At 45.7% G+C, this 13041-nt stretch overlaps 1 protein-coding gene across 5 annotated transcripts in view; it reads right to left on the reverse strand.

Moving 5' to 3' along the window:
- Positions 1-359: 359 nt before the first annotated feature.
- Aff3 (ALF transcription elongation factor 3) overlaps positions 360-13041 on the reverse strand; it is a 511084-nt gene continuing 498402 nt past the window's right edge. For 4 of the 5 annotated variants that reach the window (XM_087898095.1, XM_087898094.1, XM_087898092.1 and 1 more), the window contains 5 exons: positions 12332-12403; positions 10687-10780; positions 7139-7188; positions 6793-7016; positions 360-4246 (listed from right to left, as the gene is read on the reverse strand). In XM_087898095.1, the coding sequence (XP_087754221.1) occupies positions 4125-4246; positions 6793-7016; positions 7139-7188; positions 10687-10780; positions 12332-12403 (562 nt within the window). In that variant the 3' untranslated portion in view covers positions 360-4124. The remainder of the gene's footprint in view (positions 4247-6792; positions 7017-7138; positions 7189-10686; positions 10781-12331; positions 12404-13041) is intronic. The other variant, XM_087898093.1, reaches the window with a different exon arrangement.

A 13041-nucleotide genomic window follows, 5' to 3' on the forward strand; every position in this document is an offset into this window, starting at 1 on the left:
AGGAAGGGGAAGTCGTGAACTACAGTTCTACTGAGACATATCAGACTTAATGATGACGACCCACGGAGGCTACACTGGAAGTGCTGGGGATGGAGCTCAGTGCAGGGAGCTACAGCATGTGTGAGGCCCTGCGTTCAAGGCCTGGAAGAAGGAAAGGAAAGAATAAATAAACAAATGAAAGAGAGAAGGGAAGGAAGGAAGGTTGGTTGGTTCATGAAACAAAATTGCCTCTAAATCAATTCCAAGCTGGGAGCCAGAATCCTGCTTTGAAAATATTTCAACTCTAAAGTCTCCTCGTAAAATATTAAGAGAAACTGGCGAACTTTTTTTTTTAAATGTACAACTCGTTTTCTCTCACGTACAACATAAATCATTTAATGTATTGTTTGCAACCTTAGAAAGGCAGACATATTCAATCCAAGTCCGTTTATAAATTCCAATTTTGTATGGATTAAAAACTACAGATAAATTAAGTCACAATAATATCCTGTACATGCATTAAGGCTGGTGACTGCTAAGGTCTCTGGAGTATCTACAAATAGGAAATCACACGCAGATCACTGGGGCTGAAGAGTGTCTACATCATTAAAAAAAAACTTGCATTTTTTTTCCTCTCTTTTTTTTTTTGGCGATACAGATTTCAATGGTAACTCTGGAAAACTGTGAAAAATGTTATTTAAAAATATATATGCATATGCTACTGCACAGTTTTAAGGATGTGATTCATAGATAATGTCGCTGCATTGATTGGTTTTATAACAATGACTGCACTTCCAAGGTGATGTGGACACGCAGTGACTTATACTCAGTATTAGGCACTAGTAATATCTGTCAGGCGTACTACAGGTCTATGCCAGCGGTACTGTACATATATATTTTTAAATGTATGCATTTATACAGACTGTGTCTATTTTGTACGGGTGTCAGAGATGCACACATCACTCTTATACAGCACACACACCATTGTTGCAGATATAGGATATGCTTTAGTGCAGAAGACCTCATTGCATTGCATTCCATGTGCTCAATGTAGCACATAATTTGTCAACTGTTTAGTGTCTATTTCCAGTACATTCCTCTCAGGAGTGGGTCCAAGTTTCCATCTGCAATGTGAACATTTCCAGACGCGCCTGTCCTAAGCAAACCTTTCTGTCCAGGCACGCCTGCACAGGACACTCCTCTGTGCAGAGTACTAAGGCTCAAGTTTGTTCAGGGTCACCTGTAAGCTACCCCCCTTTCAAAGGTTAAGTCTAACATTGTGACAAGAGGTGGCATCTACTCAGGTCATGGGAGATAAGACCGGCTGGACTCTGGTGGAATGTCTGAGGAAGATGTCTTCAAAGAGAAACAAGGGGTAACAAATGTTAGTTTAAATGGAAGCCCTCTGGAAGGCTACAGATCACTGAGCAACCACAGACTTAACATCTTCTACATTTCGGCATTATTTGCATTCCTAGAATGAACATGTAGGACTTTTATAGTTATAAAACATAAGATGTGTCATTTGCAAGCCAACTTAAGGAAAGGAACTTGTTATGGAGGACTTTCCTAGCATCCAATGGAAGATGGCTCCTCAACAGAATTATAAACATTGAGTCCCATCAAATGGAAGATGGTTTCTTCATAAAATTACCTATCCTGGGCCTGACACGTGATTCACTGATGAGATGAGACAGGGATAGGAGCTGGACGCTCTGACTGTGTCCCCAGAAGACCTCTTTCTCCAAGTTTTGTTTTGGGGTGTGAGGGGAAACAGCTCCCAGTGTGTTCATCAAATCTGTACTGGTACAACCAGCCAGAGGCCACCTTTGCAATTTGGTGGGGCTTTCCAGGGATGCAGATTACATCGGTGTCACGACTAAGCCTATAAATCTGAAGACAGGCAGGACTAGGAAAGCTCCCCAAGGTTGTGCAGGGGCCCTTGAGGGCATCCCTCTGTGTGAGAGTTTGACCTTTTCACCAGATTTCACCGAGAGCAACTAGAACAAAGTCCCACTCCTGCACAAAAGGTGATTCAAAGTTCTTATATTCGGATTTACACATAGGATAGATCACAAACCTGCCAACACTGAGTGAAAGGGGTACATGGATCGCGCTGCAGAGATAAATATAAACGTAGGAATGGAGGTGGGGCGTTCCCATTTCAAGAATCTGAAACCCAAACTGCTCGGAAATCGATAACTCCTTGAGCAGTTATGACGTTAGTGGTGAATCCCATACCTGCCTCGTGGGCATAGCTTACAACCGATGCCGCAGACGCTGCCTTCAAGGATACAAGGTAAATGAATTTCATGTTTAGACTTGAGTCCTCTCCCCCAAGATACCTAATTATGTATTCACAAATAGTCCATCTTAAAAAAAAATTCTGGCCCAAAACATCCAAAGTCCATGTACAGCTAAAAATTTCACGTGTTTGAGGGCCAAAGTCAAATGCAAATCCCATAATTCAGTTTGGTGGGAATCCAAACCATGGTCAGCTGTTTGTACAATGTCGACTCTGCCTTGGGAGCTGGGGAATGAGGGCAGTCTTATCAACCACCTACTGAGAAGGCTGACAGAATGGTAATGTGAACATAACTAAACTCACAGGGAGACAGTGGAAACACAGGACACACATTGTGGGACCCTGCCACCTTCAACAGTGGACTGCAGAGGTGGCCTTACCTATCTTCCTCTGGTTGATGTGGTAGAGTGGGGCCCAGTAAACCCAAGGACATTAGTTTGTCTTTATAGTGTGGCAAGATACACCTTGTTGGCAGGACTTGTTTCTTTATACTAATATTTCAGGTCCACGTATATTTAACAAGACTAAGTCTAAGGTATGACAAAACATGGGAAAACAAACTTCAGACAGAAACTGTAAACAAGATGCTGAAAAACTAAATACATAAACTCAAAAAAAATCCGACAAAAAAAAAATCAACCCAGAAAAGAACCATGGTCAAGACACACATAGACCAGATGCTCAAGATATATGCAAGACACTCTGGTCATTGCTGCTCCAGAGTTGGGATCACCAAAGGGATAACTTTCCCTGTGCCGTAAGCAGCTTGGTAACGAAAGCCTGAAAGTATTCTCCAAACTGAAATGCACTAAGGCCTGGAGCCACCCACTGTGTGCGGACGGAGTCACCGCGGCAAACCGCTCCCAGTCCTGTAGGCAGCGGTCAGATCTAGGGCTGGCACCTTCCAGACAGCGTCTTCGTTTGGCCGAGACGGCTGTGAGAAAGCTACTGTAGAGAGGAAAGACTTGAGATGGGCTGGCTGACGACAGCAGCCTCAGAGTCACAGTGGCAGCAAGAGGAGGCGCCTGTGCCTGGAGGGCTTCTTGCCACAGGGGCGGACTTCATTAAGAACCAAAATGGTCACTGTTGCTTTTGTGGTTGTTGAGCTATCCCTGAATCCTGGTGCCATTTTCATATGACGTGGGGACAAGGCAAGGGAAGTTTGTGGGACTCCGCTGGCTTATAATGTGTTCAGTTCAGTAGCTAATGAGGGCCGGGGCAGGATATGGGAAGAGGGGCAAGGCATTTGGTAACATGCAAACTAGTGAACTTCTGGCACAAAAATAACTGACTTGTTTCCATTATTCAATTACTCATTAATATACAACAACCAAAAGTAATTGGGGAATTGTATATAATACTGAAAGTAATAATAGAAAAGCTAGGTTCAACTCATCCAGCAATTATGATTTGGTGTGCTGGATCGCACCAGGTTCAGCAACACATGAGATTTTGGTGGAACTGTCTAAGAAGGCAATGGCTTAGCACTGGGGGTGGGAGGTGTCTGTGAGCGTGTGAGTACACGCGTGCTACGCGGATTTCCTCCAGTGAGGAACCTCTAATCACTTGTCTAGCTTGGGATTATAGGAACCAGACAAAATGTGTTTTGAAGAGCTGTTGATCTTTACACACACACACACACACGCACACGCACGCAGAAAGCTTCGTACAAACCCACACCTAAACACACACGCCCCAGAAAAGGATCACTGTTGGACTCTGAGGAAACGTTCACCGCGGTTTGGGAAATGCTGTGGGCTGGGAATGTCAGTAGCACAGTGTCCAGAAACATTGAGCCACCGAGGAGAGGAAAATGCAGTCTGGCTCAAGGGCGTGGTCCCTAGGACAGGTGTGCGCTGCTCCGCAGCCAGTGCAGGCCTTGCTGGGAGTACTGGACCAGGTGTTCCATGCTGCTGTGCAAGGTGACAGGTCCCATGAGCAAGTCCAGGTCATTGAAGAACTCTAGGAGACAGAGAGAGACGTGTGATGGGGGAGGTCAGGGCCTGGATAACTTCAGAAAGAATCCACTCATCACTTTCAGCATTCTCCATTGTTTATGCGGCTCGGCATCTCCCGGGAACAAAATAAAACCCCACATCCAAATAAATGACTGCTTATGGACCCAAATTGCAAAGGATCTCTGTGTTCCTATTACCTTCTTCTGGTAGATAGATGCCTGTGAAGCTTGATGTCTGTGGGGCTCAGCTCTCCATTGTCCCACTACCAACTGTCATGGCCTGAGTCCCCAAAGTGGGTCCAAAGAGTGGGGGCTCCAGGGCAGTGGGTCAGTTAGGGGTCAGGACCAAGCAGTCACCACTGCTGAAGCTACGTTCTAACTTGGGACAGTCTCTGTTTGCTGTCTCCTTGATTTTGTACCTAGGTACTTTCTGGGAAAGGTGGGTAGAGGAAGGGAAAGACAAGCCAGATGAATCCTCATGCCCTGCTATCATGGGTGAATCACAGTGCTTCTTGGAAAAAAGTATCCGAGGCCACTTAGTGTATATGTATGTGTGTGTGTATATATATATATACACACACACACACACACACACACACACACAGAGAGAGAGAGAGAGAGAGAGAGCGGAGAGGAGAGACTGAGCACTGAAGCTGTCTAGGAGAAGAAATCCAGGCACAGGACAGAGGAAGAACAGGTCAGGGTGGGTGAACAGGACTCAGTGTGTACCCTACATGTCATTGAGACCTCTGGTAGGAGGCACCTGGCAGGTGGTGGGCAGTGCCATCCCTGAAATACCCATCTCGGTCCACTCCAGCCACTGAACTATGTCTTTTTCAAAACCGTCTTCCATTAAATTCCTCTAGCGAGCTTCTCCTGGGGGCCTGAGGCCTCCTAGCATTTACACTGGACTTTCAACCTTGGAGTGTTCATCTGTACCATCCGCCCCCCATCTCTCCACGGACACTCTGCTGGCCCTTGTGGGTTTATACTATCATCTGATTATAACTATAATCCTGTTGCTGGAGGGCGAGGAGCGAATTGTTCAATTCTTTATATATCAAGATAAAATGGGGTATGGCGGCTCATGCCTGTGATTACCCTCCAAAGACTGAGGCCAGAAGATTATCATGAGTTTGTGGCCAACCTGGACTACATGGTGAGCCTGAAGCCAGCTTTGGCTACCCAGTGAGTTCCAGGTCAACCTAGACTATAGAGTGAGTCCCTGTCTCAAAAGCTAAAACAAACAAAAACAACAAAAAAAAATCTTTATTCACTGACAGCCCCTGCCCTGGTTTAACTTCTATAACTCTGTCTTAAGCATATAATAAGAGCTGGGCAGTGGTGGTGCACGCCTTTAATTCCAGCACCTGGGAGGCAGGAGCCAGCCTGGTTTACAAAGTTTCAGATACCCAAGGCTGTTACACAGAGAAACCCTGTCTTGAAAAACCATACACACATACACAAACACACACACACACACACACACAAACACACGTGTGCACAGAGAAACAACGATTTACTGCAACACTATTTGTCACAGTCGGAGAAGAACTAGAAGCAACTTAAATATCTGACAACAAAGGAGGACTGAGAAATCAGGCTACTTCATGATTCTATGAGCACCGTATCACTATAATATCATACAATTGTGACTGGCCATCTACCGACTACCTAAAAACCTTCCCCTCTATATTTTCCTAGGCTCCTCAGACTTAGCCACAGAAAACGCCCATTACTACATTAAGGTTTTTATTTGCACATGTGTGTGCGTGTGTGTGTGAGAGAGGTGGGGAGGACGGAGGGAGGAAGGCAGGTGCTTACACACTCATGTGGAGGTCAGAGACAACTTCTGGGTGTGTTTTTCTCCTTCTACTGTGGGTTCCGGGTCCTGAGCTCAGGCTGCCAGGCCTGCATCCACTGAGTCATCTCACCGGCCCCTATTACTTCTACTATTAGCAAAACAAGTGTTGTTTTCAAAGTAGTAACTCACTAATACATGTAAGATAATCTCTTATTATTATTGTAAGCAAATAACACTTTTTTTGATATAAGGTTTTACTTATATAGCCAAGGCTAGACTGAAACTCCCTTGGTAGCTCAAGCTGGACTTGGATTTAGAAATCTTGCTTCAATTTCCGGAGTACCACATGATAGCCTTGGGCCACCAGACCTGGCTAGCAGTTTAGATGCTAAAAAGCTTGTAATATTCATCCTCATCCATTTCATATATTTGATATTTTTGGAGCCCCCAATTGTGTTCTAGGAACTAGGCTACGTCTTGGGGAGCACGGATTAAAAGGAGACACAGTCTCCGTTCAAGAAGCTCATTGCCTAGACTGGAAAACCCCACGTCCGCACACCTACATCCGTGTGTACTGCCATCTCATTAACTCTACGTTCTCTTCCACAGTGAGGGTAAAAGCAGGTTCATGCAGCAGGTGCCAGTTTTTTCCTCTCCCACAAACCATGAAATCTGATCACTGATGCCCCTGGGGCAGCTTTGGCCCCACCTGGTGGGTCCCCATCCCCCGCAGGTTTATGCACACACCTCTGTTCTCCTTGGCCAGGTTGTCAGCCATCTCCCAGTAGTCATAGCTGTGAAGGATGCTGTTGGTGATGCTGACGTGATTGGCTGCCATCTGGTGAATGCGCTGGGGGATGCTGACGATGGTGGATGGGGACAGGGCATTGGAGCTGGAGAGGCTGCCCTGAGACCCCACGGAGCTGGTGGGAGAAGGGTTGGGAGACATGGGGGATGGGCTTCCAGTGCTCCTGGAAGAAGAGAGGTAGAAAAGCCAGAGTGGAGAGGTTGGGAGCAGGCGAGGCGGGCGGTCCCCCCGGGGCAGCGCATCATGCAATACACGGCTTACTGTGTTTAGGGAAAGTGAACTTACTTGCCACTGGACCCCCATGGAGACGGGGCTTGGGCAGCTTTCGATGAATTCTGCAGGGAAATAAAAATATGGACAGTAAGTGCCACTGGCTAAGGATAACCAGGAGACAGCAGCACATTCTAATGTGACTGAGCCAGTGACCACCACCATCGTGTAGGTCAGTGCCGAGTCCCAGAAATCAGACCTGGGGCTACAATCACAGGGCCATTTTTCCTCCATGGAAGCCAGTATGAAGGAGTGTGTATATGTGTGTGAGCAACACGTGGACACATGTGCCATACCCATTGGACGGTTTTTACAAATGAATTTTAGGCACCAAATTATCCATAACTGCAAGGGTCTTTTGAATGCTGAACCGATCCAGAGATTTTTTTTAAAATTAGAAATGAGTCTAAATCTTCTGGAAAGAGTGGGAGCTCTTCCCTACTGCACAATGAGACGATGAGAATGCCTTATGTCTAAATTTAAGGATCATTTACAGAGACTTTCAGAGGAAGTATGTTGTCAAATTCTACTGTTTTAAGATATGAAGTTTAAAATTATCCCTCTTAATGCTGGGTGTGGCACACACCTTTAACCTCTGCACTCGGGAGGCAGAGACGGGTGGAACTCTCAGTTTGAGGTGAGCCTGGTCTACGGACTAGGTTCTAAAACAGCCAGGGCTACACGGAGAGATTCTACCTCAAACAACAACAACAACCATCAGCACAACAACAAATTGTTCATATTAAAGGAATAAGAGAATACTCCTAAAGTGATAGCCTCAAATATATTTCCGAACAGAAAATTTAAAAATTCTGACACTTAGTGATACCTTATTATTTACATAAATATTAGCATGACTAATAGCCCTGACAGGTTTCATTATGACATACAGTTTTCACGTATTTATTTTTTTGGTGGTATTGGGTACTGAGCCCACGTGTTACAGGAAGGCAATCTACCACTCAGCTCTACCAGTAGTCCTTGATGGACGTAGGGAGCCTGATTTAGGATATTACATGTCATGCACTAGGCATCTGCACCAGGCATTTGGAGGTTTTCCTGACTGGGAGTGTAGCTCAGTCACAGAGAACTTGGCTGGTGTCTGGATTTAATCCCGGGCACCACAACAAAACAGGAACAAACTAGCAACAAATAAGTGAATAAAAAGAAAAAAATACATAATTTTTAATATTTTGTATGTATATGTATGTCTGAATGTGTGTGTGTATGTATGTATGTATGTATATAAGCATGCCATGGTATGTAGAGGTCAGAGGACAACTTGTGGGAGTCAGTTCTCTCCTGCAATATGTGGGTCCTGGGGACTACACTCAAATCATCAGGCAGGCTGGATGCCAAGTGACTTCATTCACCAAGGCAGCACACCAGTCCAGCACAAACGTTCAGAAAGTTCTTCCTTAAGCAAGGGGCATCAGCAAGTACAGAAGGGTCTCCTGTCTGAGCGCCTGATCTGCTTGTGTCTACAGCCTCCACAGCTATCAGGGGAAGTGACAGTCTCTACGGGGCTTGTGCCATTTCTCCTTTCCAGGAACGAGCAAGCACTCAGCGCTTCCTGAGACAATGTGCTTCTGGCAGAAGGAGCTTCAGGAAGTGACTGGCTGTCCAGTATCAGTGCAGGAGCGGCCAAGATGGCAAGAACCGGCCTTTCAGGCTCTCAGTAGTGTAGACCCAGGGCGGAATCACAAACCGCCACTTCCCCTGGTCTCACGGAGAGAGCTAGAACGAGAATGCCACGCTAGGGGATCCCCTCTCCTTTCCTGTCAGAATGGGTGACATGCTAGCTGATGGGAGACTCCTCACTTACGTTCCTTCTGCTCAGCACTCTGGACAGGAGGACAGAATGTGGGAGAGGGAGAGAGGCCCCGGGGGTTGCAGCAATAGCTTAAGAAAGGGTTTTAAATGGGATGGAGGTTTTCTGGCTCTTCCCCTATCTGTAAGCATCATGACCAAAGCACATTGGTAAGACTAACGTTTCCTTTTCAGAAATATCTATGTACTGCTAAGGCATATTCTCCACAGTCAAATGATAACTGTAACCCCAAGGCTTCTGGCCTCCATCAGTATTTAAATGGTCTTTGAAGTCTGGAACCAAGGGCACCTACTAGGTACAAAGCTTCAACATGAAGGACATGTCTTGGAGATCCACTAAAAGCACGTGGTCAGAACTGTAAGAAAGGGACGGATCTGAGATGTTCCCATCATGGAGATGGTTAAGAGGCGGGATGATGAACGCATGCTCCAGCTGGGGCCATCTAACGGGCCCAGGTGTACGATACATCAAAGCATCGCATTGTACACTATTAATAATACAATCTGCCACTCAAAATATGCTTCAAAACATAGGACTGATGGAACGCAAATGCCAATAACTCAAGTAACAGAATCTGATTTACTGTTCTGTTCTTTTATCCATTTTGTTTCTACTTTTGGACTGGATACAAACATGAACAACTATTCTTGATTCCTTAAAAGCTGGGTCACAGAATTCAGTGTCCTTCTTTAGTCAAGCATTTTTGTTTTTGCTTTGTCATGTAATTCATCTCTTAGACTCCGAGTTCCTGAAAACCATTCCCCCATGTGCGCATGTGTGTTTGAGATAGGCCTCACTCTGTGTGTGTGTCTGGCTTGGAACTTGCCATGTAGACCAAGTAGCCTGGATCTTGCAATGATTTCCCCTGACTCTGCCTCCAGGGCACTGGGATCACAGACAAGCCCGCCATGCCTGGTAAGGAAAATCTCCATGCCGGATCTCATGTCCGCGGTGACCAGGGGTGCCCAGCGGCAGTCAACTAGAAAGCTGGTAGGGCACTAGACACAGCCTGGTCATCTGGCCGGTCTCTGAGGTGTGTAGATTGGTGATAAAGGATTGAAAAGGATGGCCATGTGCTTGTGTGCGATAAAGGGGTGGTGGAGACAGTGGTGGTGTCATTTCACACAGAGAAGAAGCCCAGACATTTTGAATGAATGATTGACTTCAGGATCACTTTGCAATGCTATATCCAAAAGATGTTTTCGTTTGTTTATTTTGTAGTCTTCTAGTGAAAAGAATTTCATTCTCTGAGACAAAAAGTTGCCATGGTTGCGATTCAATCCCTATCATTCCACACTGCTATCAAAGGTCTCTGAGCTATAACAAGCCATTTCCTATTTTTAAAAATAACATTTGCATCAAAGATTAAATAAGCTCCTAGAGACTAAGGGGAGTGGGTCTCAGTAGTTACTTCCAAGAATTCTATGTAGACATAAAGAATTATAGCTGCCTTAAGGACCAATGCCCAGGTCACTGGGGGTGAGTAACTGGACACTCTTTGTTTACAGGTTGCAAAAATAAGGACATGAAGGCAGGGGGACAAATTAGCTGGGCTCTCAAGGCCCATTCTTTGAGCCCAATAAGCCACAGCATGTCATAAATGGGGTGATTCTGGAGAACAGAGATGACGGGTTTAGCCCCAATGCAATGGGTTGCACGAGGCCTCTCACAGAGAGCTGTCAGGGAGACCCAGCAGCACAAGCAACCACGATGCTTATTTTCCAGGCAGTACCTTGAAATAGTCGATCAGTGCTTTCGAATACTTTACAGCGTGGTCCCTTTTGAGTCGAAACATCCGCCAGTATAGGAGAGCCAGGCATCGGTAGCTGTAGTAGAAGAGGGGACATGTATGTAACCTTTGCAGGGAAGCTTCGTGACAAGTCCTGTCATTTTCAACCCAGTATTTCCATCACACTTACACACCTCAAATGTTCCCATATTAAGTATATGTACGAGTATCTGATGCTCCTTTTGTTCAAAAAGCATAATTCAAAATCTATAGAGGTCTCTGTACACACATTTACCGCCAGATGCCTAAGAACAGCTTCCAGAGCTCTTTGTTGGGAACAGGGTCAGGCTGCTTTCTCCTCCCGCCACCAGAGGGCAGTCTCTCTCCATGAGAGGCCGAGGGAGCGCTAGCACAGAGCCGCTTTATAGGGTGAGCTATTGGCTTCGCAGACAGGACAGCAATTTCACAGATTTTTATTACCTCTGCTTGTTAACGCTTTACTAGATTGTAATGAGTTCAAATAAAGCGCACTGCAAACAACAGAAGTACCAATCTAAGGCTAGTTACGCTCGCCTATCTTCTACAATGTTCTGTATAATTATTTATATCAAACTTATATTCCAACATTAATTATTAATTGCCATCAATTTATTAGTCCCATCATGGTACTCCAATAAAGAAAAGGGCATATTTAGCATTTTCCCGAGACTAATTCTCTCGTCTCCCGTGCTTTTCACTCGTAATTCTTCCCCGGCTGAGATCAGGTATTGACGTGCTAGAATTCGAACAAGCCCAGCACAACCTGATCCAGCTCGCTAGCACTTCAGACTCCAGACGAAATTATGTCAAACAGCTCGAGACTCTCTTGTGTTGATGTGGCTGTTATGCTGTCTGAGACTCCATTTGATTTTCTATCTCTCAGATTAGATCTTGAGCTCAGTGAACCTGCCGAGAACAAAACACTGGCTACATGGACAAGGCTGGGAGAGACCCAGAGAGGAGGGGTCTCAATGTGAGGGATGGGATGGGGCCTTCAGAGCAGATCTCGCGGGGAGTTACCACTGCACAGTCTGTATTACTGCAGTCCTAAGCACAGGAAGATCGATTACCCATTAGCCAGTATGAAAGAAATGATTTTATTATCTAAGTATAGCGAGCTGCCCCTCAGTTCAGTGTATCGATAACTCTAATGGATTGTGAGTATCCGTACATACTGATCTGGCATGCAAAGTAACTCGCCAATGATTTTGACTGCATCTAAAGTGTTAAACACAGGAAAAAAAAATCTCATTCAAATGAATGAGGGGGGACCTACTTGGTTTCACTTATATTTTTACATGGGTATGTGTGTGCATATGTGTACATGTGTGTGTGCGTGTCTGTCCATGCACGTGTAGAGGCCAGAGGTCAACACTGGGTGTCTATTATTCTTCACTTTATTTCTCTGAACCAGGGAGCTTGCTGTTTTCGGTTGCCCTGACTGGCGAGGGACACGACTCACGCCCTGTTCCTCTGGCCACTGTATTTAGGGTATTGCCGTGAAATGTGGACCTGTTGGCTGTTGGAGTAGCTGGGGACTAGCGGGTTAGAGGTGTCTGGAAACACAGGGAGCTTGGTTCCCTGCTTGCAGAGCTGGGGATATACTTACCAAAGCGCAGCGAGCTGTTTGTCCTCTGGCGTAGCGTTGGGGCCTGAGTGGGTTTTTAGTCTCATCGCATACCTTAAAAAAAAAAAAAAGATAAAATAAAAAAAAGTCGAGAAATTTAAAAGTCCTTTCTGGCTATCAATGGAACCTCTCCTATGACGGTCTCTCTCCACCCCACACTTACATGTTCTGTTCCTTTTTTAAAATTTATGCACATGTGTGTGTCTGCACGTGGGTATGTGTGAGTGTGGAGGCCCATGGAGGGCAGAACTGGCTGCTGGATCCCTGGAGCTCGAGTCCTAAGTGGTTGTGAGCCATTTAATGCGAGTTCTGGGCCTGGGATGCGGGTCCTCCGTAGAAGGGGTAGGTGTTCTTCGTCACAGAGCCAGCTCTCCGGCCCCAATACGTGGGCGTCCATAGTGCGTTAAGGCTAGTTGACAGCCCTACTGTGGCGACTGGGGAGGACTTTCATAATGTTGTACCACTTTCCGCTTGTTAATGACACAGGACAAACTCTTCTGAGTGCTACACGCTCAAGAGCCATTCGTCAGCATGGTAAAGCGTCCGCTTTCCTACATTTCATCTCTGCCGAGTCACCGAGAACGCAGGTGAAGCTCACCCTGGTACTTGGATGCTTACTTTACTTTGACCTGCTTACACGAAGCTCTTAACTGATGACAGGGTAGCTGTCTGCAACACGTGTTCCTGTCTAG

Source organism: Myodes glareolus, chromosome 18 (genome assembly GCF_982192425.1).
Source record: "Myodes glareolus chromosome 18, mMyoGla1.1, whole genome shotgun sequence".
Lineage (NCBI taxonomy): Eukaryota > Metazoa > Chordata > Mammalia > Rodentia > Cricetidae > Myodes > Myodes glareolus.